The 26,703-nt window shown below is 59.4% G+C and overlaps 2 protein-coding genes across 7 annotated transcripts; both read right to left on the reverse strand.

The window, feature by feature from the left end:
- Positions 1–7: 7 nt before the first annotated feature.
- On the reverse strand, positions 8–19,765 carry FBXO41 (F-box protein 41). Of its 6 annotated transcripts, none has more exons than XM_030024452.2 (13): positions 19,198–19,765; positions 15,817–16,747; positions 13,004–13,214; positions 12,555–12,634; positions 12,112–12,422; positions 11,720–11,961; positions 11,219–11,334; positions 10,810–10,962; positions 8,655–8,750; positions 7,516–7,634; positions 7,133–7,291; positions 6,290–6,405; positions 8–5,244 (listed from the first exon to the last, which is right to left on the reverse strand). In XM_030024452.2, the coding sequence occupies exons 2-13, from the start codon at positions 16,536–16,538 to the stop codon at positions 5,182–5,184; spliced, it is 2,388 nt and encodes a 795-aa protein (XP_029880312.1). In that variant the 5' UTR covers positions 16,539–16,747; positions 19,198–19,765; the 3' UTR covers positions 8–5,181. The 6 variants fall into 6 exon arrangements, with proteins under 6 accessions (XP_029880312.1, XP_029880293.1, XP_029880302.1 ...); XM_030024433.2 differs by having other exon boundaries at positions 11,720–11,988; XM_030024442.2 differs by having other exon boundaries at positions 12,986–13,214.
- Positions 19,766–22,786: 3,021 nt separating this feature from the next.
- On the reverse strand, positions 22,787–25,729 carry EGR4 (early growth response 4). The gene is made up of 2 exons (XM_030028956.1): positions 25,078–25,729; positions 22,787–24,755 (listed from the first exon to the last, which is right to left on the reverse strand). The coding sequence occupies exons 1-2, from the start codon at positions 25,214–25,216 to the stop codon at positions 23,428–23,430; spliced, it is 1,467 nt and encodes a 488-aa protein (XP_029884816.1). The 5' UTR covers positions 25,217–25,729; the 3' UTR covers positions 22,787–23,427.
- Positions 25,730–26,703: the final 974 nt, after the last annotated feature.

A 26,703-nucleotide genomic window follows, 5' to 3' on the forward strand; every position in this document is an offset into this window, starting at 1 on the left:
CCCCACCTCAATCTCAAGAGTCTTTATTCAACACTGAATCATAAAATAGCTCTTTACACACTTTTTTTTTTTTTCTTTTTGTAATTCTTTAAATACACATTGTTTACACTCGGCAAAGTTTCAAAGCAACAACATCAAAGTGCGTCTACAGGTGATAGTACCAACCAAAGTGCTAAAAACACGGTCTCCCGCGGCCGACGGGCAGCAGCCGCTGCCTTGCCCGCTCTCCCTGGCCGCCATTGGACCCTGCTGCCGACAAAACCACCCGGACCCCCCACCCCAATCCCTCCCCATCTCCGGCTGCACCCCAACCTTTGCTGTACCCCAATCCCTGCTGCTCCCCCCTCCTCCAGGGCAGCATCCTCCGGCAGATTTAGCATCGAGGACCTGGTTTAGCATCAAGGGACCGCAGGGCCGGAGTGGGGGGAAAGGGATGTTTGGTTCTCCAGACACTCGCACATCGCTGCAAAAGACTAAAATAGACCTAAATTTATATAGATTTAAAAAAATAACTTAGGAGGCAAACTCGCTACCTTTCAGGAGGGGGGAGGTCGCTGTACAGGGCCCCTCGGAAATCGCTCACGGGGGCTGAGCTTGCGCCGGAGCAAACGCCGCCGTGAAGTGCTTTAGGGAAACGATTGTAATTCCTGTATATATATAATCTATATTTCTCTCCCTGCGGGGAGCGCGTCCTCTGATTATCTCTAAGCAAATGTGCGTTACCACGCTCGCTTCCCAAAAGCCATCCTGCCCGCCCGCACCATTGCACTCGCTTGTCCCCGGCCCCAGCCTGCCTCATCTCCCCCCTCCCCTCCATGGGACTTAATCCTGAGGCTGGATCAGAAAATCCCATTTTTCCTGTTTTCGGGCAGTTTTCCCTCCTCTCCTTGCTGCTGCGCACCAGGGAAGGATGTGCAGCAGCTTTTTCTCAGGGCAGGAGGGACCTTTTCGCCCGCCATGGGGATTAATTTGCCTCCCACTGATGGAGGAAGGTCGTGCATCGCCGCCGCTCACCTTGCAACAACATCCTGCGATGCTTCGGTCACAACAAACTATCTCTGGTTGCTAAAATCTCCCTGCTACCTGTTTGGTTTTTTTTTTAAAGCATTTTGTCATTTGGCACCGATTCCCAAATGCTTTCGCTCCACCCGAACCTGCAAGTTTTCAACCCAAAACGAGAGGCTGAAGGGATGCGCCAGCTCCTGGGGTGGGCTCCTCCAAGAGCTGAGAGCAAATGATGTTCGACCGCTTTAAGAGCCTTTATCAACACTTTTCATGGTTTTTTTTGTTCTGTTTTAACCAAATTCGGAGTCCTTTGGAGGATCCAAACAAACTGTCCGAGACTCGGCTGTGGCTGTGCCTTGGGTGGCAGCTGGGGCCGTGACACACGGCAAGAGGTGGGATATTTTTTTTCTTGCCTTCTTTGCTTGATAAAGAGGTTTAAAAACCTCCTTGGACAGAGCCAACCTGGGGGTTCCCATTTTCCTCAAGACCTTACACCCCTGGGCCCCCCCCAAGCTGGGGGTGCAGGGATGAAGGCAGGAGGAGGCAGCCGGTCCCGGGAGCATCCCCAGCTCCTGGGGGCTCGGAGCGATGGATGACAAGCAAAATCCAACACACGAAGGAGACAGAAAAACATGGATTTGGGATAAATTTGGCCCCCCGAGCTGGCTTTGCTGGTGGTGTTCCCCTTGAGATCCCTGACTGGCACCCAAATTCAAGCGAAGAGGAATGCCGCGAGCATGGGAAAACTTTGGGCAAACTCGCTGGCAAAGGAATAAATCTCCCCAAAACTGGTCCCGCGGGAACCGGGTCTGGCAGGAACCGGCAGCACCGTCCATCCAACCCCTGCCAGATTTGGCCATCACCATGACCCTGAGGGAAAGCTGCTTGCCCCGGGATGGGTGGCTGTGCCCTGGCTTTTGCTGAGGATTGTCATCGCGGAGCCCCCCTGGGGCTTCTCTAGGGTCTAGTATGGGGTTGAGCTCACGCTGCGGCAGTCCCTTCCCTACCAGCACCCAAATACGCTGCGTGATTTCAAGGCGTTCCCAGGGGATTTGGTATTTCTGCGCATCTCCATCGTTTCCAGAGGAAATGGGGTTGAAACCCCATGACCGATGCGGTGAATCCTACGGCCACGGGCAGCATCGCTCGAGCATCCCGTAGGGATGGGGGTTTGTGGGGGAGCCAACGGGGCCGCATGCTGACAGGATGAGGAGGAAAAGCAGCAGGGAAACCATCAATATGACATTTCAGTGGAAGAAATACGCAGCCGTTAATGAGCTCGTTGCTGTTAACAACCTGGGCAATTAGGAGCCACCGGGAGGGCCAGGGAGACGCAGGGCTCTCATTACCACCAAGCCTGTCTCACTGTGCCAGCCACCTTCATCCCCAGCCGAGGAGGAGGAGGAGGAGGAAGGGATGCATCCGAGCCCAGGCAAAATGGGAAAAAAAACCCCACTTTCCATCTTCTAATCCTTGAACCCGCTCAAGGTCTTGTGTCATCGCAGGATTTTTTTGTAAAAACGTGGCTCTGCTAAGCCAGAAGTTGGACTTTTTGGGAACGCCCCAAGGGGAGGCGGATGGTTTGGTCTGGTCTGGGTGACGCACCGAAGCACCAAATTCGGGTGAGGTTGTCCTGCCGTGACTTACAAAACCCTCGCGGCAGCGGGGGGGACAGGGACGCCGCACACCCACGGCCACCGGCAGACACGGCCACCGATGGCACCGGCAGCCGCTCCGGCCTCGCTGGCGAGCACAGAAGGTTTCTCCAAAAGTCCTCAACACCTCCCCCTGCTTTCCATCACCCCGTCCTCACTTTCCCCACGGCCCGGAGGAGCCGGGCGAGGGGCTGGACACGGGCTAGCAGCAAACCCGGAGCAGCCACCTTCAGTCTTCGGACACAACTCTCCAACACGATAGTCTTTAAGCATAGAGTGTATAAACATGCTGAGTATATAATTTTCCTTTAAAATCTTTTTTTTTTTCTCCTTCTTTTCTTTATAGAAATAAATACTTACTTTGTTGTTGTTTTTTTTTTTTTTTTTAAGGGAATTTCGCAAGTCTCTGCGCCGTTTCGAATGGTGACATCTCCGCTGGGACCACGCTTGTGGGATGGACACCGGGTGGTCCCCGGGGGGTTGTAGCTTTGCTGGGTGGTATTTTTTGCTGGTCGGGGCATCCCTTGCTCCTCTTGCCCCTGGATTTATGTGTGTCCCAGCCTCCCCGGGGTGGAGGTAAACCCACGGCGGGCACGGCGGGGAGCTCCTTCCCTGTGCCGGGGAGTTCGTCCAACGCTGCCCATGGGGTCATGGTGGGACGCGGTAGTTTCTCGCAGGCGTTTTTTTGGGGTCCCACATTTTGTGCATACAGGGAACAGCCTTCTCCTGGAAAGCTGCAGTCAGTGGGGGAACGGAGGTGCTTCAGACGGGGGGTTATGGCCAAAAAAACCCTACCCTGTTTCAGAGGTGACAGCGTAGATGGGACGAAGGGTGGATGAAATGGTCTCCTGAGGTGCTTTCTGGGGTTGGAGACCCAGGAGCTGCCTCCAGCCCACCAGCAGCTTCAGCGATCTGGAATCGATTTGATTTTCTGTCGGGGTCCCCATGGGTTGTCGGCATGCCGGGAGGGCCCGGCTGAGGTCTGCAGCTCTCGTGCCGTAGATGAGGAAGGTGGTACCAGGATGGGTCTGCAGCCTTCTCCCTCCTGGGGGGGATGCTCCAGGGCAGCCCATCACGCCGGGAGGGCTGGAGGAAGGGAAGGTACCCTGGGAAGGGCCGTCTCCTCGCAGCCATGCTGGCCAACAGGCACCGAAACCTCCAACGATGGTCCAGAGAAGAGGACAAACCCCCCCAAAATCTCCTTTTCTCAGTCGGCTCCTCTCAGCTCAGCATGTTGGGTCCAAGCACGCCTGGTCGGGGCTCGGGGTGGCAGGGGGCTGTGGTTAAGGCCGGTGTGTCCCTGCTGCTGGCAGTGCTGTGATGGGTGTCCCCCGTGGCGTGGGCACCTCCTGGCACCTTCTCCCCAGGGTGGAAGATGGAGATGCCTGACCCTGCCGGATGCCTTTCAAAAGCCTTTTCCTTTGGAAAAAAAGAAGGGTATTTTGGGGGCGATGTTGTCCTTGCAGGCAGAAGACAGCCAGAAGAAAAAAAGCAGGATTAAGAAAACAGCCGTGGCCATAGATAAGAGATCTACCAGGGCGGTTGGGTTGGTGCTTTCACCAGCAGCTTTGGATTTCAGGACAATTTGGCCAGGGTTTCTCCTCCAGGCTGCTCGGGAAGGTGATGAGATGGCAAATGTGGGCGTCCCATGCCAGTCCCTCTTTCCGCATGGGACAACTTGCTCCGGAGGAAGCCTGAGCAGGTGGTGGATGTTGGTGGGGACAGAAGTATGACCCGTGTTTCCTGGTGGACGAGGATTGTGGAGATGGTTTATTGCCTTGGCAGGAAGGTTTGGGTGGAGAGGAGGTGAGGCTGGAAACCTCTGGAAGAGCGACCATCTCTCCTGGTGTCCTCTGGCTCCTACAGCCCCCGAGATGCAGCTCTGCCGTCTGGGCTTGTGCTGTCGTGGCTGCTGGTTTCTGGGCAGTATTTGCCCAGGTTTGGGTGCCCCTCTGTTAAACAAATGAAATGAAAACAAGCGGAAACCCTGTAGGAATGCTGGGCACCATTTTCTCTGGAGGAACGACCCCTTCCCACCCCACCTTCACCAGTCCATGGAGAGGACGGGGATGGTCCAGCCATGACGCCGAGCCCAGCGCTCTGCAAAGAGCCCACAGGGATGGGCTGAGCCATCCTCATCTCCCACACCATCAAACAGGCAAAAAACCCCCCAGAAAGAGAGTTTGAAGAAAAAGACATTCCCCAAACAAGGATCCTTGGCAACGAGCAGCCGTGGGTGTTTCGAAGCCATCTTCCCTCCCGGGAAAGAGCGTAGCCCTGCCTCTTTGGGCAGCCAAAAAATTTCCTTAAGTAGCACCTTCTCGCCCGTGAGCTGGCCCCGGGGATGAGCGCCGGCCGCCAGTCACTAAGGCCTGCAAAAGTTTGGGTTTTTTGTGCATGGGCCGGCATCTCCGTGCTCCAGGTCCGGCAACGGATGAGCGGCGGATGGTAGGTTTGGTTTCACGGGGCCCCTGGCTCCGCCGGGCAGAGGAGGGAATGTGCTTTGTGGTTCCCTGAAGGTCTAACAGCCTCCTTCCACTTTGATGTGTAAAATCTTGGAAAAGCCAGGTCTCTTCCTCAGGGCCTGGAAGAGGAGCAGAGAGCACGGTCGGTGCACAACCTGCCAGTCTTGCTTGAGCAAGAGAGAGGAGAGGACATCTCGAATCCCCACCATGGGAAGGGGTCCACCCTGGTCCCATCCCCACCACCGCATCCCACGGGGATTTGGCTTCCTTGCAGGACTGGCTCAATGCCTCTTAATCCCATGCCCTTGAAGCTAGCTCTGGATTTGGTTTCTGCTTGGTTAAAAACCCTGTTTCCAGAGGACAGTAGTAGTTTGGGGCAGATGACATCAACATGCAGGGGCACTTGGGATTTGCAAAGCACGGCGGTGGACGGCCACGCAAGGAAAGCCCTTCTGAAATGGCTCTTCTTTGAAAGTGACCCCCACCCTGGGGGTGGACATCGGTCTGTCTCGCTGCCCACTGTTTTTCCCATGCCAGGGCTTGGCAGTGGAGCAGGAATCGCATGAGCCATCTGACCCCATCTGACCGCACTGGTGGGCCTCCGTCCCCAAGTCCTGCTTTGCATCTCATGGGATTTTTGCCTTACGCCCCCATGGGAGCCCAACCTGCTGCAGGATGAGTCAAGGTGAAACGGAGGCACCTATTTTCCCCTTGGACACGGATGGAGATGTCTGCCTTGGAGACCCTGAACAGATCAAGGACAGCGCAAGCCCTGCTGAGCATCACAAACTGAGCGAGGTCTGCAACTCAGCCTAAATAAAATTAACCATATTTCTGCTTTCATGGGTGGATTTTAAATCACTTCGCGGTGTTCAGCAAGTAAGTGGCCCTGCAAAGGAGGCAAGAGCCCTTTTCTGTCCCCGGGGAACAGACCTACAGAGAAGCAGTCCTGGTTAAAGCAATGGGAAGGAATCACAGCATGTTAAATCTTGTTTCAGCCTTTGGGGCATGTGTGTCTAAAGGACAGCGAGCCTTCAGGATGTCCTCATTGAGCTATAATGTTCTCTACTGCAGAACTTCAGTGGTGGGCAAGAATTTGTCCTCAGACCCCATGGGGACACGAGACTGGTGACGCACGGGTGACCTGGGAATGGCATCCTTTACCTGGAGTTTGTTCACCATTTCTTCAAACATCTTCTTGGCTTCAGGGCTGTGGGGCTCTTTGAAGTAGTCCACAATGCCCACCTGCACGACGATGGACTTCAGGTTCCGACACACACCTGGGGGAAGAGATACTGCCTGGCCTCGCCATACCTGGTGGGGAGACAGCCTCCCCCCAGCCAGGATGGACCCTAAAACCCACCCAGTGCTCTTCAAGGCCTTGTTCATATAGGAAACCTCACCCTGAAGGTGGATGAGACTCGCTTTTGGTGACAAAGACCTCCGTAGGGAGGACGGTGGTCTACGAGATGGTCCCTGATTGTCCTATCCCAAATCAGCAGTCCTACTGCTTCCTTGGGAGACCCTTACTCTTCCACCCAGAGAGGTGGGCTCCCATCAAGTCCAACCACAGTCACGTGTGCCATGACCACCAGGAACCGCACCTCAAACAGACCCTCCTGCCGGCTGCAGATCTCTTTCCCCCTAGAGCTCCCATCCTGGCAAATGTCTTCAGTAAATGGCTTGACTCCAAACTCAGATACACCAGGGTGAACCTCAGGTGTGCCACAGACATTGAGGCCTCAATTACAGTGAGGGGAGCACAGAGAGAATGTCTCCATCCTTCTTGTGGCCCAAGGCAAGACCAGCTCTTAACGCATCCTTGGCAGGGGCCAGTTGGATCCCCTTTTAGAAAACTTCCACCATGGATCTCCCAGCACCTTCCAGTGTTGGCAGTGGGTTCCTGTGAGTGGGGCTGGAAGGCAGGGTCTGGTTCATGGATCTGGATATCTGGTGGGCTTTTGGTCAATGGATGATGCTATGCACTCCCCCAGCATTGCTACTCACTGTTGAAGTGCAGCAGGGCTTTGGGGGTGACTGGCGTGGAGGTCAGCACTAGCATCTCCAACCCCTTCAGCCCCTCTCGACACATCTCCGCCGCGACCTCCTGGTTGATCTCTGCCACGTGGTCCAGCTCCAGGACCTGAAGCCGCATGCAGTTTCGGGCTGGAGGGGCAGAACACCCGCCGTCAGCACCCCACGGGGAAGGGATGAGGACAGCCGATGGGAACGGGGTGGTAGGAGGGATGGGTGGCAGCAAGGAGGGGCAGAGTGCACCCATGGTCTTTGAGGTGCGCTTCTCCATTGAGATACCCATGGGGCATCTCGTAGGGGTATACCCTGCCTCCAGCAAGGTCTCCTTCTTGTCCCATCAGAGGAGAGCTGCCTACCTAAGGACGCCAGTCCCTGGACGCCGCAGCCTGCCCCTCCAATGCCCAGTGCCCGCAAGTGCGGCCAGCACCGTCCGATCATCTGAAGGCAGCGGTTGCTGAAACGCGTCGGCTGCTGGCTGGGGAGATGAAGAAGAAAGAGCTGGGGAGGGCTGGCAGAAAAGCTCACCCCCCCACCACGAGTGCTCCCTCGAGTGGCATTGGGGATGGGACCTCTCCCACCCCACCAAAGCGGGGGTTGCCACACTGGAAGGAGGTGTCTCCAGAGCAGACGTCTCCATCTGAGCAACCACCTTGGGTTGTGTTGCAACTGGGACAGGGCAGGTCCATGCACTCAATGGAGTCCCTCTACCCCAAACCCTCTGGAGATCTGAATCAGGCCCTGAACTCTGTCGCTTGCAGTGATCGAACCAGTAGCAGGGGCCTGGACCTCTAGTTCGGGTAGAGAAGTCTACATGCCATGTGGTGTTTCCCCCAGGGAAGAAACAAGCCATCAGGGACTTGACATCCAGCTTCTCCTGCTAAGAGACATCTCCCTCTGTACACCTCAATCCAGGCCGACAGGGGACGTGACATTGCAACAAACCTCCCAGGACAAGAAGAACTGCCCAGGAGGCAGCCCCATGGCACGGAGGTGAGGGGGCAAGTGACCTGCTCTGTGCACTCCTGAGCACTCATGCTGCAGGGTGGGGAACCGCCAGCACCTTCACCCCCCCCCCAAATGCTTTTACAAAGTGAGAGCAACTACAATCCTCTCCCTAAGCAGCGACTTGACACCCTTTTAAAAGCATCCAGGCCCTTCAGGGCTGCTGTTATATGAGCAGTGAGGATCTCAGACAAGCGTTTGATGTTCACCGTTGCCTACCAGACCCATCACAGCTCTCCTTTCATCTCTGGTGTTAGCAGCCTCCCTGGAAACACTCCCAGCTCGGCGGGGAGGTGCCTACACCCAACAGCTCCCAGCCTTCACAGGGAGGGATGGGGCTGAGCTCCCGGTCCCCCAAACTGGCCTCCAGGATTGCTGCTCATCCCAGGAGGACCCCCCTCCCCCAAGAAAATATGGATCTGGCACCCAATTTCTTTCCAGCCCAGCAATGCCCCTCACACTCAGCCTGGCCTCCTCCTAGCATGACTCTTACCACGGATGCAAAGGTGCGACCTGGAGGGAGATGATGTCCCTGCAACCCGCTCCAAGGGCCCAGATGACTTCATGACCCACGGGGTCCGTAGAGCTCCTGGAACAACACAGAGGACACGCGGTGGCCCCCACCGGCAGTGATGCCGCCCCGGGGGCCGTGTCTGCAGCCTCCATGCTGCTACATCTCTCTGCACCTGGAGGTACAAATCTGGTCATTATTTATAAGCCATGATCTGCCCATGAACCAGACGGTCCCAACACCAACCCATGCAGGAAGGCTGAAGGCATTTCTATCTGGAATTGTGCCTACGGATGTGCAACGTCAAGAAAAATGGAAGAAGGTGAAGTTGAAGGTGAGATTGAAGATGAAGTAAGGCTGAAGGTAAAGGCTGAAGGTGTGGTTGGTGGTTGAAGGTGAGGTTGAAGGTGAAGGCAAAAGTCTTCCAGATGCAAAGGTGGCAAGTGATTGAATTGAGACTGCCAGCCCGGGTACCCTTGCAGAGCAAATATAACATCCCTGCAGATCCCATTGGGTTTGTTTGACTTGTCACGTGGCCAGCCTGGATGGTGCCAGGAGGTGGTAAGGACGTTTCAGGGGATGGGCAGTAACTTCCAGCCAAGTGCAGTGGTTGCTCCACGGCCTCTGCACCAGCTCTGCGGTTGTGCCACCACATCTGTAGGTGGCTCTTGGCCAAATGTCGCTGCAGATGTTTGCTGTGGGCTCCTCCTTGGTGTTTTTGGAGGTATCAAAACAGACTTCATGGGGTGCTGCTGGAGTTGCGCAGGGGCACGGTGGGGGTGTAGGTCTACCACTAGTCATGGCACCGATCAGGCGTGACCACGCTGTCTGCGCACCTGGCGTTTGTGCCACCGGCTCAGAGGAGCTTTTGCTGATGCCGTCGGCTCCCAGCACCAAGTCAATGGAGGAGAGATGTCAGAGAGCATCATCCTGATACCACCAGCCCAAACACAGGCCCCTGGCCGTTTCACCACACCAGGCTGCCTCCTGAAGACCGAGGCTGCACTTCCTGACTCTAAATGACCTACTTTGAAACTTCAGGCAAGCCTAAAAATAAGTGATGGGTGTTATGTTGAGCGTTTCACACATCTCCACTGAAGAAGCCTGCCAAGAGGCCCTTGCGAGTGTGGCGGGTTAATTAGAGCATGAGTCAGAGTCACAGGTTAGCAACGTGCCAGGAGTACTTGGGCTTGCTCTAACGCCCTTGGAAGGGCCGATGGAGGAGTCTTTGGGTTAAACCCAGCAGCACTGGGCTGCCTCATGGTGTGGGATCCCCAGATCAGAGCCGTGTCTGAGCTCACTTGGGCCAAAACAGAGGAGCCGGCTGGGTGTGCTTTCCCACCTGAAGGGTTCTCCATCCTGGGCTGGATGAGGACACCCATCGGCTGCAGGTGAACTGGATACCAAGGCTGAAGCGGTTGCCTGCAGGATGCAGTGGAGCAAGGATCAACATCTTCGAGTGTGTAGGAAAGGTAAATTCTGTCTCCACAGGAGGCAGAGCCTCTTCGGAAAGTGGCCAAGGCCAAGGAGCAGTCAGTGATCTCCTCCAGGACCTGTGACCTCCTCCAGGACCTACACCATCATGGGCCTTCTGTTCTTGATCTTGGGCAAGGTCTCCAAGTTGGGTCTTAGCAATCCCGTGGCAGAGCTGTTCCTCCCTCCTGGGACAGAGGGACCCTGAGGCCTCTTCTCCCCGTTAGAAGCCTTCGTCAGGGGGTGACGGTCAGGTGGGACCTCACTGGGCCCTGGTGTTGGTGCACCTCTTCTTCACCCTTCTCTAACATAAAGCAGTGTCCCCATACCAAGACCCCGGTCACACCTCCAGCTGCGGTGAGATTGGTAACAGGATGGTGGGAATGGAGCTGGAATGGAAACATCTGCATGGGAACGTGCCAGAGGAGGATGAGAGTTGCAAGGACAGCTTGCACTGGGGACACTGGATACTGGGGCTGCCGCTAGGCTGGGGACATGGAAAGGTTGGTCCTTCACACCTGGCCAGGTCTGCTGCGTTCTGACAGGGAATGGGGATGGGCATCAGAGGAGTCCCAGCACATTCCATGGATGTTCCCAGCCTTCTCCCAGCCAGGGAACCACACGGTCCCCGTGGGCAAGGGGGGATGCCGGTGGCCATCCTTACCGGTACGTGACAGCCTGCAGAGCCCGGCAGTAGCAGCTGGCCAGCCAAAGCGAGCGGTCCGTCAGCACGTTGGGGCAGTGTGAGATGCGGAGGATGAGCAGGTTGCTGCCCGTCGCCTTCAATAGGGACTCCAGCCCGGCTTCCAGGCAGCCCCTGCCAGGGATGGAGGCAGGGTCAGGCACGGGTGCCCACGCTCACACTCCCCATGGCCACCCCGGGGCCACCCCAGGAGGGTGACATGTTCCATGGGCATCCGTGGCTCCAGGATGCCCAAAACCCACAGCAGGAGCCGGTGTGTGATGAACTGACGTCAGTGGAAACGGGACGTTGGGGCTCATGGAGCATCATCATCCCTGTGGACCAGCGGCTCTGGCTGTGGGAGGAGGGTGCCCAGGATGTGGGGACTCACCGTGTGCTCTTCATGTAGTCCTCCTTGCTCTCCTTCTTCCCTCGCTGGCGCGGCTTGAGGTTTTGGAGGGTGAGGGAGTGCATCTGGGTGCACCACTGAGACAGCATGGCCAGGAACTGGGGGGGACAGGGGTGGCTGTCACCAAGGGGGACGCCCTCAGCATGCCCCACGCCACCCATCCTTGGCTGCCTTTGGGCGGATCTGTGCACACACAGATGCCTTGAATATGTGAAAATGCACATACGAGGTCACGCGAGAGCGCGTGCAACAGAATCACAGGTGTGACCACAAAAGCGCGTGAAAACGTGTGCACGCGTGAGCTCACGCCCGCAAGCGTGAACGTGCAACGCATCCAGCCGCTGGCGCAAGCACACAGCTGTGTGCACCCACGTTCCCATGACCGCAATGGCACGACAACCAACACAAGCAACACGCTTGCACATCTTCGCCTTTCTGGAAGGAAGGTCTCGCCCCGGGCAGTGCCATCCCCATCCCCGGTACCTTGGAGGACACCCTGGCGTTCTCCAGCAGCACCCGCGTCCACACGGCCGGGTGCCGGGCCACGAACTTCCAGTCCTTGCACACCTCGGCCGCCCGCAGCAGGGTCTTGGTGTCCAGGTAGGTGAAGATGCAGAAAAGAGCCGCCCGCATCTTGAGGATCTCGGGGCTGATCACCTCGCTGGAGTGGCCCGGGCTGCCCCTCTCCAGCCGTCCCACCTTGACGCCGGCCCCCTCGGTCCTGGCTGTGGGACACCGGCCATCGGTTGCCACTGGCGGCCAGGGAGGGTGGCAGGGAAGGGATGTTCCTCGTGGGGCTGAGGAGCCATCCCCGTCCCCCACCTTCCAGCCTTCCCACCCTCCCACCCCACCAGAAGAGCCCGGCATGGTCTCACCCGTCAGCCGGCAGCTGCCGGTGGGTCGGGATGCGGCGGATCCGGGTGCGTCCGGCTCCCAGCCTTCGGCCTCCGACTCGGTGGTGCGGGAGCCCACGTCGGAGACGTCTCCCTCCTCGCCCTCGGTGCTGTTGCGGTAGGGCCGGCGGTGCCAATTTTGGATGGCTTGCCGGCGCAGCCCCGAGCCCCGGGCGCCGTCCCGTGCCGGGTAGGGATGCCCGTCGGCGGTGTCATCGGTGGGACACGGCTCTGCGCTGTCGCTGTCGTAGCAGCCCGAGCTCTGCGACACGGCTTTCGCACGGCTTGAGGCCCTGGGGGACAGGGATGCCCAACCTCAGTGCTCACCGGGGTTTGCGTCCCCTTCCCGTCAGCCCCCTCGCCGGCCAAAAAAAAAGACCGTCCCATTAAAATCCCAAACAGGCAGCACGGAATGGGGGACTCACCCGGTGCTGGAGGAGGAGCGCTGGTTGGACACGCCGTAAGGACCATGCACGGCCACCCCCGGCCCCGGGTGCCGGTCTCTCTGCGGGGAGATGGGACAAGAGGAGCCAACGTGGCGAAACCCAAAATGCGGGTGGTGCGGCCGAGGGAGACGACCCCGATAACCCACCCAGCGCCAGCCGCGTTTTGGGGTGAGGCCGTACCCAAGCGGGATGCAGAAGAGCATCTCCAGCATCGCCCCAGCGCCTTGCCCACGCTGGCCACGGGAAAACAGACCCACCGAGAAGCAACTTCTTTTTGGGATCCCCCCACCCGGGATTATCCATTTCCCCGCGGGAACGAGATGGGGGTCCCTACACCTCCCTGCTCAACCCCTTACAGCCGTCAGTGAAGCCACATGGGTGCATGCCCGAAGCCGCTGGGGTGCCCGTGCCTGTGCCCGCGGAGGTACCGGTCGGCCGGCGGCCTTGGCCCCCGGCGTGCCACAGCGTCCCAGGCTGCCATTTGGAGTGGTGCCGCAGCTGCTGCTGATGATCTGGAGCTGCTTCTCGGCCCGGTCCGCCCGGTCCAGCAGCTCCTCGATGAAGTGCTGAAGGCGGACCTTGGCGTTGGCCTCGCGGGCGGCCGTCTCCTTCAGGAACTGGTCGATCTGCAGCACCTCCCTGCGTGGAGGGACCAGCTGGGTGACACCCCAATACTTTCTCACCCGTCCCTCTTAAGGACCTCCATCCCTGCCTGCGAGCTGGGGTGGGGGGGGGTTCAAGGATGCCGGCGTGCATCCGGACCATTCCATCATCAGCTTGATTTGGGTCTGTGCCAGCCCAGATGGCTCCCAGGCATGGTTCGGGGCAGAGCGGGGACCAAGGGATGCTCCTGGCATGCAGGGTGGATGTGGCCACCTTGTTTTGGGGGGGGGGGATGTCATCCCCAGCACCTTCGCTGGGATGCACAGCGCTCCCAGGACTGGAGTCAGGCCCCTGAGCAAGATGGAGCGGAGGGAGGATGATGATGGCGTGGCGGGATGATGGAGGAAGATGGCAGTGGTACCCTGCCTCATTCAGGGCAGACTTAAAGGAAAGACCTTAAGGGCAGCTTGGAGTCCTTAAACCCCGCTCAGCCCCGTACCCCGTCAAGCCCTGTGGTTGCAGGGCCCCGGTTCCCCTCGTTAACACATTAATTAGCAGGCGCTCAGGAGCTTCACGCCTGGGGATGGGCAGGGTTCACCCTGCTGAGGCACTGAGCTGTCATCCCCAAAATGTGGCCAGCTCTGGGGTGGAGCGTGCCAGCAGCTCAGCGACCCGAGGTGGCCCCATCCCACCCCGCACACGCGTGTGCCCCGGCACGCACACACCCGCCGACATCACCCGCTTCCCAAAAACATCGGCATATACACACACGCACACGCAGGAAAGTGAAGGAAAAGGAGGGGACAGCCCCTTAGTGACATAATTCCCGTTGCTGGTTATTAATTGCCGTTTAATTACCAATTCATTGCCCCCCAACCTGCCATTTACAAGGTGAGCCTGGATGCTTCCCAGTAATGATTTGGGCAGGTTCCCGGCGAGGGGCCCCCAGAGATTTGGAAGGCAAATGGGGCTCTGGCATGGCAGGTGTAAGGTGATGCTGATGGTTATCACCCTCATCTCTCTCATTCCCATGGACCGGGTGGAAAAAACACCCCCGGGCAAAGCAAACGGAGCCCAGGAGCAAAAAGCCTCCCAAGGGGATGACAGCCTCGTGGTGTTTCGGAGCTGGCAGGGCTGGGAAATGTCCCTGGCAATGTTTTGTTCTTGGGGAAGGGTGAAACTGGCTTTGCTGATGAAAATGATTTCCGATGGTTTCCCTACATCCAGGAAGAAAACATCTCTTTTCATCAGCTCTTCCCATGCTCTCTCTGCAACCTGGCAAGTGATTTTGTCACTCTGGCTGGAGGACTTTGGACCGATGGGGACAGTCAAGGAGCAGGAGGGTTTCTCTAAGGAAAGGGAGGTCCGGGAGGCAGTTTTGGGGCATAAAACCAGGTTCTTAGGTGGTAATGGTGTCCAGGCTCCACCACAGACTGAACAAGATGCATTTGACCCATTGGTCACCCTCCATCCACCCTGTCTTACATGTCTCCAGGCCCCGCTCCAGACTTGTTCACTCTAGTGGCCCTCATCCTGCCACCACAACCCCACCCAGATGCCCCTGGACAGCACCCACGAGGCAGCTGATGGCAGCCCCCCAACCTCCCCATTGCCTGTCCCATACACATGCATCCAAACCCGGAGGTGTTGCCCTTATCCAGCCCCAGCACCATCCCCATTCCTCACCCCAGGACCATCCCCACCACCAGCAAATCCCGTGAGCCTTGTTTCTGAGCTGCAGACATTATTTTGGAGTCAAAGTCATTAATGAACATGCTGACGATGGTGGGGATCAAGACAAGTCCTTGAGGGATCCCACCAGTGCTCCCAGCCCAGCACAACCATGACTGTCCCCCACTAACCTTCTCCTCACTGACTTTCTGGACCCCGTGGTGGTCTCCAGCTTTGCTAAGAAGCTCCTGAGGAACAAGGTCTAGTTTGCTTGAGCAACATCGATGGGCAAAATGACCCAACGCTTTACTGGAGGGAAACTCAGGAGCAGCGCTGGGCTGGGAAGGGGGTGTTGAGTGGGGAACATGGGAGGAAAATGAAGATAACAGTGCCACGGTCCTAACAGCAAATGGAGGTCATACTGCTTGGGCTATCCTACCCTCCTTCTGGGAGAAAACCCCCAAATTAGGCATGGCCAAGGTGGCCTCTCTCATGTTTATGACCATGGGACAGGTCAATGGAATTGCTCAGGTTGTATAAAGCCAGATGATCCAGCTGTGGAGCCAGATGGGATGACCCAGCCCTGGTTTTGGGAGGAGACCATTTGGTACTAGAGATGGGCTGCAGCAACATGGCCACCACCATGCTCCTTGGTAGGACAGCAGGATGGCCATGGGCATCCCCAGCCTGGCCATGTCCTGGGGCACCGGTGGCTCTGGGACAAGGTCCGGCATGATGTGACTCAGCTTGGTCACAGACATGGAGAGGCTCAGGTCTATGTGGACACTGCCCACGTGGGAGAAGATGCAAAAACCTGATGAGAGATGATGCTAATGGGGATTGTCAAAGGGATTGTGCCCTAGCGCTTGGTCTGAGGGTTTGGTGATGGTGTGGGGCTCCTCAGGGCTCACCACCAGGGACCGATTTCCCCCCACCCTGCAGCTGGGAGAGGGGACGAAGGACTCACTGTTGCTTGCGGGTGAGTTCCTGCTCCTTCTGCACCAGGTCCTGCTTGAGGGAGGCCAGCATCTCCACGCTGACGTCTACCTGGCGGGACAGTTCGGATGCCCGGTCCTCCAGCTCCTGCTTCTCCCGGCTGAGCCGCAGGCTCTCCTGCTTGGCTTTCTCCAGCTCCGAGCTCTTACGGTCCAGCTCCACCTGGAGCCGGCCCACCTGCGAGGCGATCTTCTGCTCCACCTCCTCCGTCAGCTTCTCCAGCCGCTTGTCCACTTCCAGCTTCTCAAAGGCACGGATCTTCAGGCGGGCCAAGCCTTCCTCGTAGGCAGCGTCCATAGCGGCCGGCGGCGCGGGGGCCGGCGCCACGGCTTTTCCCCGGGTGAAGATCTCCGTCAGCGGGATCTCGATCTCGTGGACATAGCGGGGCGAGGGGGAGGAGGACGGGGCCGGCTCCAGCTCCTCGGCGGGGACGAGGTCGCAGGAGAAGCGCTGGTCCTTGCCTTGGAAGGAGGTGCTCTCAAAGTAGTCCCGCCGGGCGGCCGGCGTCAGCAGAGCCCCGTCGGCGGCCAGGGGGAAGACGGCGGCATCGCAGATGCTGTTGGTCTTGGAGAGGACGTAGAGGGTCTCATAAGTGTGGTTGTACTCCAGGTGCGCCCGCAGCGAGGAGAGGCTGCGGAAGCGCTTGTGCTCCCCGCACCGCGGACACCGGTAGGGCAGGTCCAGCGAGGCCATCCCTCAGCTACGCGCCCCGACGCAGGGGAACCGCACGGCCCCGCTCATGGCGCGGGGTGGATGGACCGGTGGCACGTGGGGTGGGTTGGGGAGCCCCGGGCGGTGGGGTCGTGGCTTCGCTGGGGCATGGCGGGATGAGAGCCCTGGGATGGAAGCTGGGGGGTCCGGCACTTCTGGGGGGGTATGTCAGCATCGGCTGGTGCCAGGCGCTGGAAGAGATGGCGGGGCGTTAGTGATACAGGGATGATGGATCACCAGAAGTCCCTCCTTGGCCCTTCTTCCTGGTCCTTTGTCTGCCCCCATCCTCCCCTCCCGTGTTCCTCCCACTCACGCACAACCCTTGGGAGGGTGCACAATGCTCAAGAAGGCGCACAACCCTTGGGAAGATCCACAGCCCTTGGGAAGATTTACAACCCTCCGGAAGATCCACAACCCTTGGAAAGGTGCATAACTCTTGGAAAGGTACACAACTCTTGGAAAGGTACGCAACCCCTGGGAAGCTCCGTAAACGTTGGGAAGGTCCCCCTGCTCCTCGGGAAGGTGCACAACCGTTGGGAATGTGCACAACCCTTGGAAAGACCCACAACCCTTGGGAAGATTTAAAACCCTTGGGAAGATCCACAACCCTTGGAAAGGTGCATAACTCTTGGAAAGGTATGCAACCCCTGGGAAGATCCATAACCATTGGGAAGGTCCCCTGCTCCTCGGGAAGGTGCACAACCTTTGGGAAGGTTCACAACCATTTGGGATGAGTACAGCCATCAGGAAGGTGGACAACCCACGGGAAATCTCTCTCTGTGAGCCCTGAGCTTGCCACAGAGGGGTGACCCATGTGCTTTCTTGCCCAACCACACCATGCCATGAGCCCCTGCAGTGCCAGGGGTCTCCAGGCCCTGTGTCTGATGCTGGAGCCAGGGTGCTGGGAGCCACCTCTTCCAAGCAAAGGGTGACCCAGTCCTGCTAGATCAGCTCGTGCAGCCTTGCAGCAGGGTTAGTTACTTCTCCAGCCCCTCACCGCAGCTGTTGGGTCTCATCACTGATCCCCTCTGGGGCTGTGGGACCCCCGTGCTGTGCTGTCCCAGTGATACAGAGGACCTGGTGGCTTCCCACGCCCGGGCAAGTGAGGGTCCCTGCAAGGATCTGGTTTATCCCCCACTCACAAAACCCTCCAAGACATTTCGGGGGCGGAAAAAAACCCCACCCTTGTGAAACGGGATAAGCCAGCAAAAATCCAGCCTAGGAGGTCACCGTGGTCTCCTCCAGCCTGGGAGGCACAAGCACCTATCGAGGTGCATTTTTGCGCTGTTTTCACCCCGAAGCACTGAGGGCACCCATGGGTGGGATCATCCCTTGCTCGTCGCTCTGCAATATCCCACAAAGGGCTCTTCCCACCATCCTAAAACCCCTCTGAGCCCCTCTGCACCCCACAACCGCCAGCCTTGGCGAGCACTAAACAGCCACCGAACCCTCCATCCATGCTTGTCCCCAGGGCGGCATCCCCCACGGCTCAGCACCCGCCCCTCGGAAGGCACAACGGGGCCACGAGGTTTGGGAAACCATTTTTTAGGGAAAAAAATCAGTAAAGGCAAGAAATCCATGCGAAAAATAATAATAATAATAAAAAAAGATGTGCTGGGAGGATTTCTGGAACTGCCCGGTTTGGGGGGGTCGTTACAAAACGGACCCTCGCACGTTAACCCCTTCTGGGCGACCACCGGCACCAGCCTGGCCGAAACCCGGCGAACACAAAGCACCGCCGGCAACTTCGGTTGCTGCCGGTGGGATGAGAAAGCGCTTTTCCGCCGTAGGGATGGGGCCACAGCATCGTGCCACTGATATCTCAGGCCTGGATCCCTGCCCTCATCTCCCGGGGTACCCGATCCGCCTCGGTCCCTATTTTCCAGCCGTAAGCCAAGGCAGAATCCGGCCCAGGCGGGTCCAAACGCACACATCGCCCTGTCCCTGTCCTGGGCATGTCCTACCCTGACCACAAAACCTCCCCTCCCTCCCGCCACCCCCAGCAACGACCAGGATTTAAGGAAATTATTAGCGGAGTCATTACTACGGCGGCCACGCTAATAAAGCCCACAGGCATCCGGAGCCGGGAAACGCTCCCAGCCGCCGGGAGATTGCAGCAGCGGACGAAACCCATCCCTGGGATTGCTTCGGTGCCGCTACCTGCGATTCATCATGGATCCTTTCTTCGCATTGTTTAACATTTTTCCTGCCCACCCCCCACCCCAAATTAAAAAAAAAAAAAAAAAAAAAAAAATTACCAGCAGGCAGCTCCGCTGCCTGGTTGAAGAGGGAAGGGGGGGATGGAGAAGAGGGGTGGCGGTGGTGGATGTTGCCGGCCCCGTGTGCCCGCTGGTCCCCATCCTTCCCCGGCTGAGGTTGCAGCGGGGTGGGGGGCACCGCGGTGGGCGAGGGTGGCCGGGGATGAGGCGCGGGAGGTGGGCATGAAAAGCCGGGGTGCATCTAACCCCCCCCCCCCCAAACACCTGCAGCAAGGAGCAGAGGGTCCCTCCTCACCTCCTGGCGGTGGCTTTGTCCCCGCTGTGTCCCCCCCCCGGGGGGGGGGGGGGGGGGGTCCCTGGGCGAGAAGCAGCCTGGGGACAAGCCACCACCTTCCAGCCCAGCATCCCGCTTCGCCCCGTACCTGCTTCTCGCCTCCGACCTCCCGCGCTTGGCTTTTTCGGCGAGGGCAGCATCTCTTCCCGCTTCCCCCGCCGGCTGCCGCCGTCCCCGTCGAAACCGGAGCGAACTGGGGGGGGGGGGCTGTGGGGTTTGGGGATTGGGGGGGGTGGTGGTGGTGGTGGGGGGGGGGGGGTGGGATGACGATGGAACACGCACACCCGCTCTGGTGCACAAAGGAGGCGGCTGCTGAGCTGCTCAGGGCTTTGTCAGGGATGAGGGATGCCGGGCAAGAGGGATGCAGCCCAGGGAGGAGGCAGGAGCTGCGGGAAGCATCCTGCTCCCTGCGGCCAGTACCTCCATGCCAGCCAGGCCCTGGGGATGGAGGGAGGGTGGTGGCTGCGGGAGGAGGAGGAGGAGGAGGAAGGGAGCAGAGGCCGAAGGCCCCGGCGGGGTGGCGGCAGGACGGGGTGGGGGGGGCCTGCTGGGCACCCTGGGGACGGAGGGTCCCCGGGGTGCTGCTGGGTTCAGGGGGGGCTGTGCATGGTGAAGGCAGGGGCGAGGGAGGGAGGGATGGAAGAGGGATGGAAGAGGGAGGGGGAGCGCTAGCAGCCTCCTCCTCCTCCTCCTCCTCCTCCTCCTCCTCCTCCCCCCTTTCGCAGCCTGAGCCCGGGCTGTTTCTCTCTGCCTCTTTCCTCCTTCACAGCTCCCTCTGCCTGTCTCCCCACGAACACGGCGGGCTCTCCGCCGGGCCTTGCTGCCATGCAGCAGCCTGCTGGCCTCAGCCTGCATCTCCCCTGTACCCCCCCCCCCCCCCAAGCCCACCCTTGCCCCCACCGGTGAAGCCCCAGTCCCTGGCAGGCTCCCCGGCTGGGATCACCCCGGCGAGCATCACCTCCTGGGGTGTGGGGTCGAGTGTGGGCGCCCGCATTGCTCCTTCCCCATCCTGGGCTGGAACCAGGGTTGCAAGGACCCCAGCTTGGTCCTGATTGAGTCCCTGAGCACCCTGGCTTGGTCCTGATCCAGTCCCTGAGCTCCCCAACTTGGTCCCTGGCTTGGTCTCAGTTGATTCCCTGAGCACCCTGGCTTGGTCCTGTTCTGGTCCCTGAGCACCCTGACTTGGTCCCTGGCTTGGTCCTGATCCAGACCCCGAATGCCCCAGCTTGGTCCCAATTGATTCCCTGAGCACCCTGGCTTGGTCCTGATCCAGTCTCTGAGCACCCTGGCTTGGTCCTGTTCTGGTCCCTGAGCATCCTGACTTGGTCCCTGGCTTGGTCCTGATCCAGTCCCTGAATGCCCCAGCTTGGTCCCAGTTGATTCCCTGAGCACCTTGGCTTGGTCCTGATCCAGTCCCAGAGCACCCCAGCTTGGTCCCTGGCTTGGTCCTGATTGATTCCCTGAGCACCCTGGCTTGGTCCTGATCCAGTCCCTGAGCACCCCAGCTTGGTCCCTGGCTTGGTCCCAGTTGATTCCCTGAGCACCCTGGCTTGGTCCTGATCCAGTCCCTGAGTACCCCAGCTTGGTCCCTGCCTTGGTCCTGATTGAATCCCTGAGCACCCTGGCTTAGTCCCCAGCTGGTCCCCAAGCACCCTGGCTTGTGTCCCTGGCTTGGTCCTGACCCAGTCCCCAAGCACGTCACCTTGGCCCCCGAAAGCATCCAGCACCGACGTGTTTTCTTGTCCCTGATGCTGACAAAGGGGAAGATGGCAGCGTTGGGACCGCGATGCCACCAGCCTGGGGGTGCGTGGTTGTCCCCATCCCTGAGTAGTCCCAGGTTTCGGGGTGCAACCGCTTCTCCTCTCCTAAAAACACAAGCCCGTGTGCTCAGTCCCACCCCACCCCAGAAGCAGCTTCACCCAGGTGCCATGGTGGGTGCCCCCCTCCCTCCCACCCTTCCTCGGCAGCGCCGGCCGGGGGAGCAGAGGGCGAGCGCTTGAACCCGGGTGCCTTCGCAGAGCTTTCAGACTCAGCATCAATAATAGATGCACTTTCGGAGGGGTATTAATAAAGGCCTCATGCATCATGCATGGCCAGCGGCGCGCGGGAAAGCAGGGCTATTTACTGTGGAGAGGTGCCCAAAAGATGCCTCTTTCCAAAGGGAACCTGGGTGCTGAGATCTTTATTAATGATATCTGGGGTGTCCCCCCAGAAAAAGGTTTTTTTCCTGGTGCCTGGGGTCATCTGCATCCCATGGAGTGGTCCTCGCTCAGGATCAGGCTCCCACGCTCGTGGGATGGTTCAGCTGCTGGGGCCAGTAGCTCTTGGGGCTAGTGGGTGCCCACCTGAGGGGCACGAGCACCCTTGGGTGCCGTCAGAGGTGTAAGCTCTTAGGGACAGGTCCGAGGGGACATCTAGGATTTCCCCCTTAACCATGGGGTCCTCCCACCCCATGGCAAGCTCAGTGTGGGGCAGTGGATTTTGCCAGGGTAGCGGCATAAATGGGGTTTAACCCCAGGATGCTCCAGTCCACATGTCAGCAAAGGGCTCGGGGACGTGAGGGGACCTGGGGAAGGAGACCTCCCTCCTCCATAACACAGTTGGGGGGCAGATCCCCCTTCTCCAGAGCTGGTGGAGGGGACAAAATCTGCCAGAGAGAGCAGATTTGCAGCCGTGCTCAGCATCCCTTCCCTGCCTCAGTTTCCCCCTCTGCAAGAAAAGGCCAATAATCCCCAAAACACCTGAGCATCGATGATGATCGCTGAATCCTGAGCCAAGGACATGCTGCCCTGTCCCCGCCGCCCAGCTCCCTCCCTTCCCACAGGCACCTTCTCCCCCCGATTAATTAAAACCAAAGACCAGCATGTCCCGTCTGAGTGAGCAGCTCCTGTTAGAAGGAAGAGATTTTGGGGATATATGGTTTTAGCTGATTTTTAACTGCTGGAGGAGGGAAGCTCTCCTATCAGCAGCACCTTCCAGGCTGCAAAATCTCCTCCTGAGCCATCCGGCTGCTGGCTGGTCCCAGGAGAAGAGAAACGGCATCTCTCGGCCGTCTAAAACGCCAAAAGGGAGGGAGCAAACAGCTCCCCCGGCTTCGCAGGGGGTCGCATCCTGCCTGCCTGCCTCTGCCTGATGGTGCCTGGATCTCCTCCAGCCCTGGGGATGCGCCAGGTTGAAGATGGGGAGCAGAGCTGTATTTCACCCCGTTTCTTGCAGGTGAAGCCTGCCAGGGCACGTGGGGCACCCACACCCCATGGGGGACCAGGAACCCGGGGGGGGGGTCTGGGCTGGGCTTTGGGGTCCCCACAGCGGACCCTGCAGCTCTGGATCCAAGTAGGGCAGATCCCTCCAGGGCTCAGTTCCATCGGAATAAACCCGGAGCCACGTCCCCCTTTTTGGAGGGGGACCCACTGACAGGTAGCGGGGATCCCTTCCCTGCTCTGTCCCGGGACAAGACCCTTCTCCCGGGATGAGCCGCCCACCCTGGGGATTTGGGGATGCTCAGGAGGAGGGTCGCCAACCCACCCGCTGCACTGATTGATTTTTCTCTCCCTGCTAATTATTTAAGCACCTTTTTTCCCCATACGTGGCAGCTAGAGGTCAAAAACGCAACAGAAATACCACTGGCGTCGGCTGCTATATGGGATTGAAAGGCAGAGAGCAACGCCAGCAAGGTCTTAGATTAGCTCAAATCTTTAATTAGAAAAATAGACACAATTTTCTAATATTCCTGATAGATTCTTTTTCTTTTTACAAACAGGAAAATAATAATAATAACAACAACGACATCACCTTTCCAAAGGGAGTGTTAGGCACCGGTTGCCGGAGCCCGGCGGCATCTCTCTCTTTGGGGAGAAAGGACCGGTGCAGCCGCAGCCCCCGACCGTGCCGGCCGGTAAATAACCAGTCGGGAGCATCGTGTAAAGTGCTGGCAGGGGAAATCACAGTCAGGTCGCTACAAACGCAGGATGTCCGTGGGTTTGGGTATATATAAAAAAACCCCATCTCGGTAGGGATTTCTTTCTGTACATGGTTTTTTCTTTCCCCTCCTTGGAATAGGAGCTATAAAAATGACTCAGTCCCTGCAGTTTGGAGACGGCTCCGGGCGGCCGGAGCTGCCATATCCCTTCTCCGCAGCCAGTGGTCCGGCGCCGCGGCATCGCCTCTGCCTCCCGCGTGCCCCTCTCCTCCCCGGCACGACCCGATCTGCCATCATCTTCTCCGGGGCCACCCCAGGAGGTTATTCCCACCCCGGCTCTCCCGCGAGATGCTCGGGGGACCTCGGGAAACGCCGTCTCCCAGCGCTCAGGTTGGGGTTTCACAGTGTCCCGAAGGAAAGACCCACCGAGAAGAACCCCAAACCTTTGAGCTTCTCCTCCGTCCGGGCTTTCTGCTTCAGGTGGACCTTGCTGTGACGCTTCTTCTCGTCGCTCCTGGCGAAGCGGCGGCCGCAGGTGTCGCAGGAGAAGGGCTTCTCGCCGGTGTGGGTGCGGATGTGGGTGGTGAGGTGGTCGCTGCGGCTGAAGTTCCTCAAGCAGATGCGGCACTGGAAGGGTTTGTGGCCCGTATGGATGCGGAGGTGCCTGTTGAGCTCATCCGAGCGGGCGAAGCTCCGGATGCAGTTCTCCACCGGGCAGGCGAAAGCCTTCTCGTGGGGTTTGGGGCAGAAGCATTTGGAAGAGCACTTGGTCCGGCGGGTCTTCTTCTTGGGCTCGGCCAAGGCGGGAGGGTTGGTGGGCAGCAGGGAAGGGATGGAGGAAGAAGTGGGGTGGCCCAAAAAGTCCGGGGCGGGGACGGAGGGCGAGGGGTGAGGATGGAGGAGCTCGGCAGAGCTCATCAGACCCGGCAGGACTTCGGGCTGGGCCAAGGAGGCGTCGAACTCCGGCATTAACGGAGGAGGGAGGTTGTGGATCTTGGCGTCGGCGAAGTCCCCGCGGGCCGGGAAGTTTTCTGGCTCGCAGCCGAAGCCCAGATGGGTGCCGAAGCAGGCAGCATCCTCCGCCAGGCTGCCGAGCTCCGACTGGCAGCTGACCGACAAGACGCTCTCCATCTTGGAGCCCAGCGGGTGGAACAGCCCCTGGCCGCTCTCCCCAGCCGGGAAGGCTTCGGGAGAATGGTAGCCGGCGGGCAAGTAGGCCTGATGCTGGGTGACGGGCTCCCACTGGACGCAGGAGGCTTTAAACTTGTCCAAGGGTGGGGAAGCAGAGGGCAGCTTGATGTCCTGCTTGTTATCCAGGAGCTTGGGCTGGAAGAAGCACTGCGAGGTGTTTCCTAAGCTGGGTTGTGCCTGGAGGGGTTGAGCCCCCTCCGTCGCGGGGAAGCCACCGTAGCCCTGCTCCGGGAAAGGGGCTTGGGTGGATCCGTTCATTTCGGGCTGGCAGGCGGCGTAAAGGTCCAGCTGGCTCTGAGCCACCTCGGGGCAGGGGTAAAGAGCATCCAGGTGCCTTTGGTGGCCCTCGGAGGAGGCGAAGGGGGAGATGCCCAGGATCCCCGACATCAGGTTGAAGAGGGATTCCTGGTCCTGGGGATGCTCCGGTACCGCCTTGATGAAGAAACTGCCGGTGTAGCTGAGCGAAGGGGAGGGCTGGCTGCCCAGCAGGGAGTAATCCACCGCCCCGCCGCTCATCGGGGTGCCCAGCAGCTCACCTGGGGACGCAGAGGGGACGGTGGTTAGAGGGACGGAGGGATGCGGGGATGGGGTGGGGGGGGGGGATCGGGATACGGTGGAAGAGCGGGAGGCTGAGGTTGCGTCACTGCGAGGTCCCCGGGAGCGCACAGGGAGCCCCGGGCTTCCCCGGCAGGACCCCCAGGACCCCCACCCTGGGCTACTGGGGGACTGTTGAACCCCCAGCCAGGGGCTGGGAGCAGGTGGGGGGGGCAGAGGAGGGAAAGATGCCCGATTCCCGGCTGCAGCTATCGCTCCCAACGGGGTCCCTCATCCCTGCCCGGCCCCCCCCCCTGCCCTTACCTCCTAGGAAATCGCCCTCCGCCAGAAGTTGCTGCTCAGGCTGCCCCAAGCCCTGCAGCTCTCCGGTTTTCATCTCGCAGCTCTCCTCGTATTTGGAGTAAAGCGGGTCCGGGCAAGAGAAATCCATAACGTTGAGCATCTCCCTTGAAGGCACGGCCGGAGAAAAGGGGGGGGGCCGGGCTGGGGGATGCTCAGGGCGAGCGGGGGGGGATGCTCAGGGCGAGCCGGGGGGATGCTCAGGGCGAGCCGGGGGGATGCTGCGGGGTGCCCGGACTGATCCGGAGGATGCTGCGGGGTGCCCGGGAGGGATCCGGGGGATGCTGCGGGGTGCCGGGGGGTGCTCGGGGGGGTACCGGGGGGTGCTCGGGGTAGATGCCAGGGACCGTTTGGTTGCTGCTCCGGGGTGTTTGGGGCAATCCGGGTGATGCTCGGGCCGGGTGCTGGGAGCGATGCGGGGGGGGGGGGGATGCTGTGCCCCGGGGAAGAGGGGGGGGGGGGGGGCAGGTCCGGGGGGGTCGGGGGGGGGGCAGGCAGGGGCAGGCAGGGGCAGGCAGGAGCGGCAGCCCGTGCGGACGCCCGGCTCTCCCTCCCCGCCGCCCCCTTTATAGCTGCAGCGGGGCTGCTCCGACCTTCCGCCGCAGCCATTTCTGGAGTCCCCAGTGAGGCTGCCGTGACGTAAATGCCCATATATGGACTCAGGATGTAGGCTAGGGAGTCCCAATAAGGAAATCTCTCCCGTGACGCGCTGCCCCCCTCCCTCCCCCTCCCCCTCCCTTCCCCTCCCCCTTTTCTCTCCGTGTTTTTTTTTGGTTTTCTTCCCCCCCCCCCCCCCCCCCCTTCCTTCCATCTTTTTAACTAATAATCGCGATATTTTTAACAAATCGCTGCAGGGCCCGCGGTTGCTGCTGTGTGTGTGTGTACGTGCAAAGCATCCCCCCCCCACCAATCCCCCCTGCAATCCTGCCCGCATCCCCCCCTCGCACCTCCTGCATCAACACACCCATGCACACGCGTGTGCACGCACACGGGTGTGCGAGCACAAGCGTGTGCACGCAGCCTTTGCTTTCCTCCAGGTTCAGATTTGCCCCTGCAGTTCCCACGGCTGGGGGGGGGGGAATGCTGGGCACCCCTCCGGATCCGACCCTTGCGCCGCAGGAATGCATCGGGGCTTTGGCTCCCCTCCCAACGTGGGCTGCTGTTCTTCCAGATTTACATCTCCCCAGGCTCTTATTCGCCTTATGCTATTTTTTCCCTGTGAATGCCTTTTGTTGCTCTTGTTCCTTCTAGAAGCGTGAAAGGTGCCGGGTTTGCTATTCCCCTCCCTCCCTCCCCTCCTTTCCGTGCCTGATTTTGCAATACTTTCTGCTGGCATTTCGTATTTGCTTTGATTCGGAGCCGTGAAGTGGATGCCGGCTCCTCCTGCGATCAAGCAAGCGGCCAAAAAGAGAAGGCAAACGCCGCGGCCAGCTCCCTCGCCGCGTTTCAGTCATCCGAGTTCATGGCTCCCACCCAGGCCGGCGTGCGATAGGCACGGATTTGGGCTGGGAGAGGGCAGATCCATACTGCAAATCCCACTGGCTCGTCGAAGGGGGATGTTTTAAGAGCGGACTCAACACAAGCAGTGAT

The sequence above is a fragment of the Aquila chrysaetos genome, chromosome 1 (genome assembly GCF_900496995.4).
Source record: "Aquila chrysaetos chrysaetos chromosome 1, bAquChr1.4, whole genome shotgun sequence".
In the NCBI taxonomy this organism is placed as follows: Eukaryota; Metazoa; Chordata; class Aves; order Accipitriformes; family Accipitridae; genus Aquila; species Aquila chrysaetos.

What these genes read in the sequence shown, in the direction of transcription:
- EGR4 (XM_030028956.1), bottom strand. Translation starts at nt 25,216, where the DNA reads ATGCTCAACGTTATGGATTTCTCTTGCCCGGACCCGCTTTACTCCAAA. An exon ending in GGAGGGCGATTTCCTAGGAG is followed by an intron (nt 24,756 to 25,077) that starts GTAAGGGCAGGG and finishes CTGCGTCCCCAG; the next exon opens with GTGAGCTGCTGGGCACCCCG.
- FBXO41 (XM_030024404.2), bottom strand. Translation starts at nt 16,538, where the DNA reads ATGGCCTCGCTGGACCTGCCCTACCGGTGTCCGCGGTGCGGGGAGCAC. An exon ending in GACTACATGAAGAGCACACG is followed by an intron (nt 10,963 to 11,218) that starts GTGAGTCCCCAC and finishes CATCCCTGGCAG; the next exon opens with GGGCTGCCTGGAAGCCGGGC. An exon ending in AGCCCTGCTGCACTTCAACA is followed by an intron (nt 6,406 to 7,132) that starts GTGAGTAGCAAT and finishes CTCTTCCCCCAG; the next exon opens with GTGTGTGTCGGAACCTGAAG.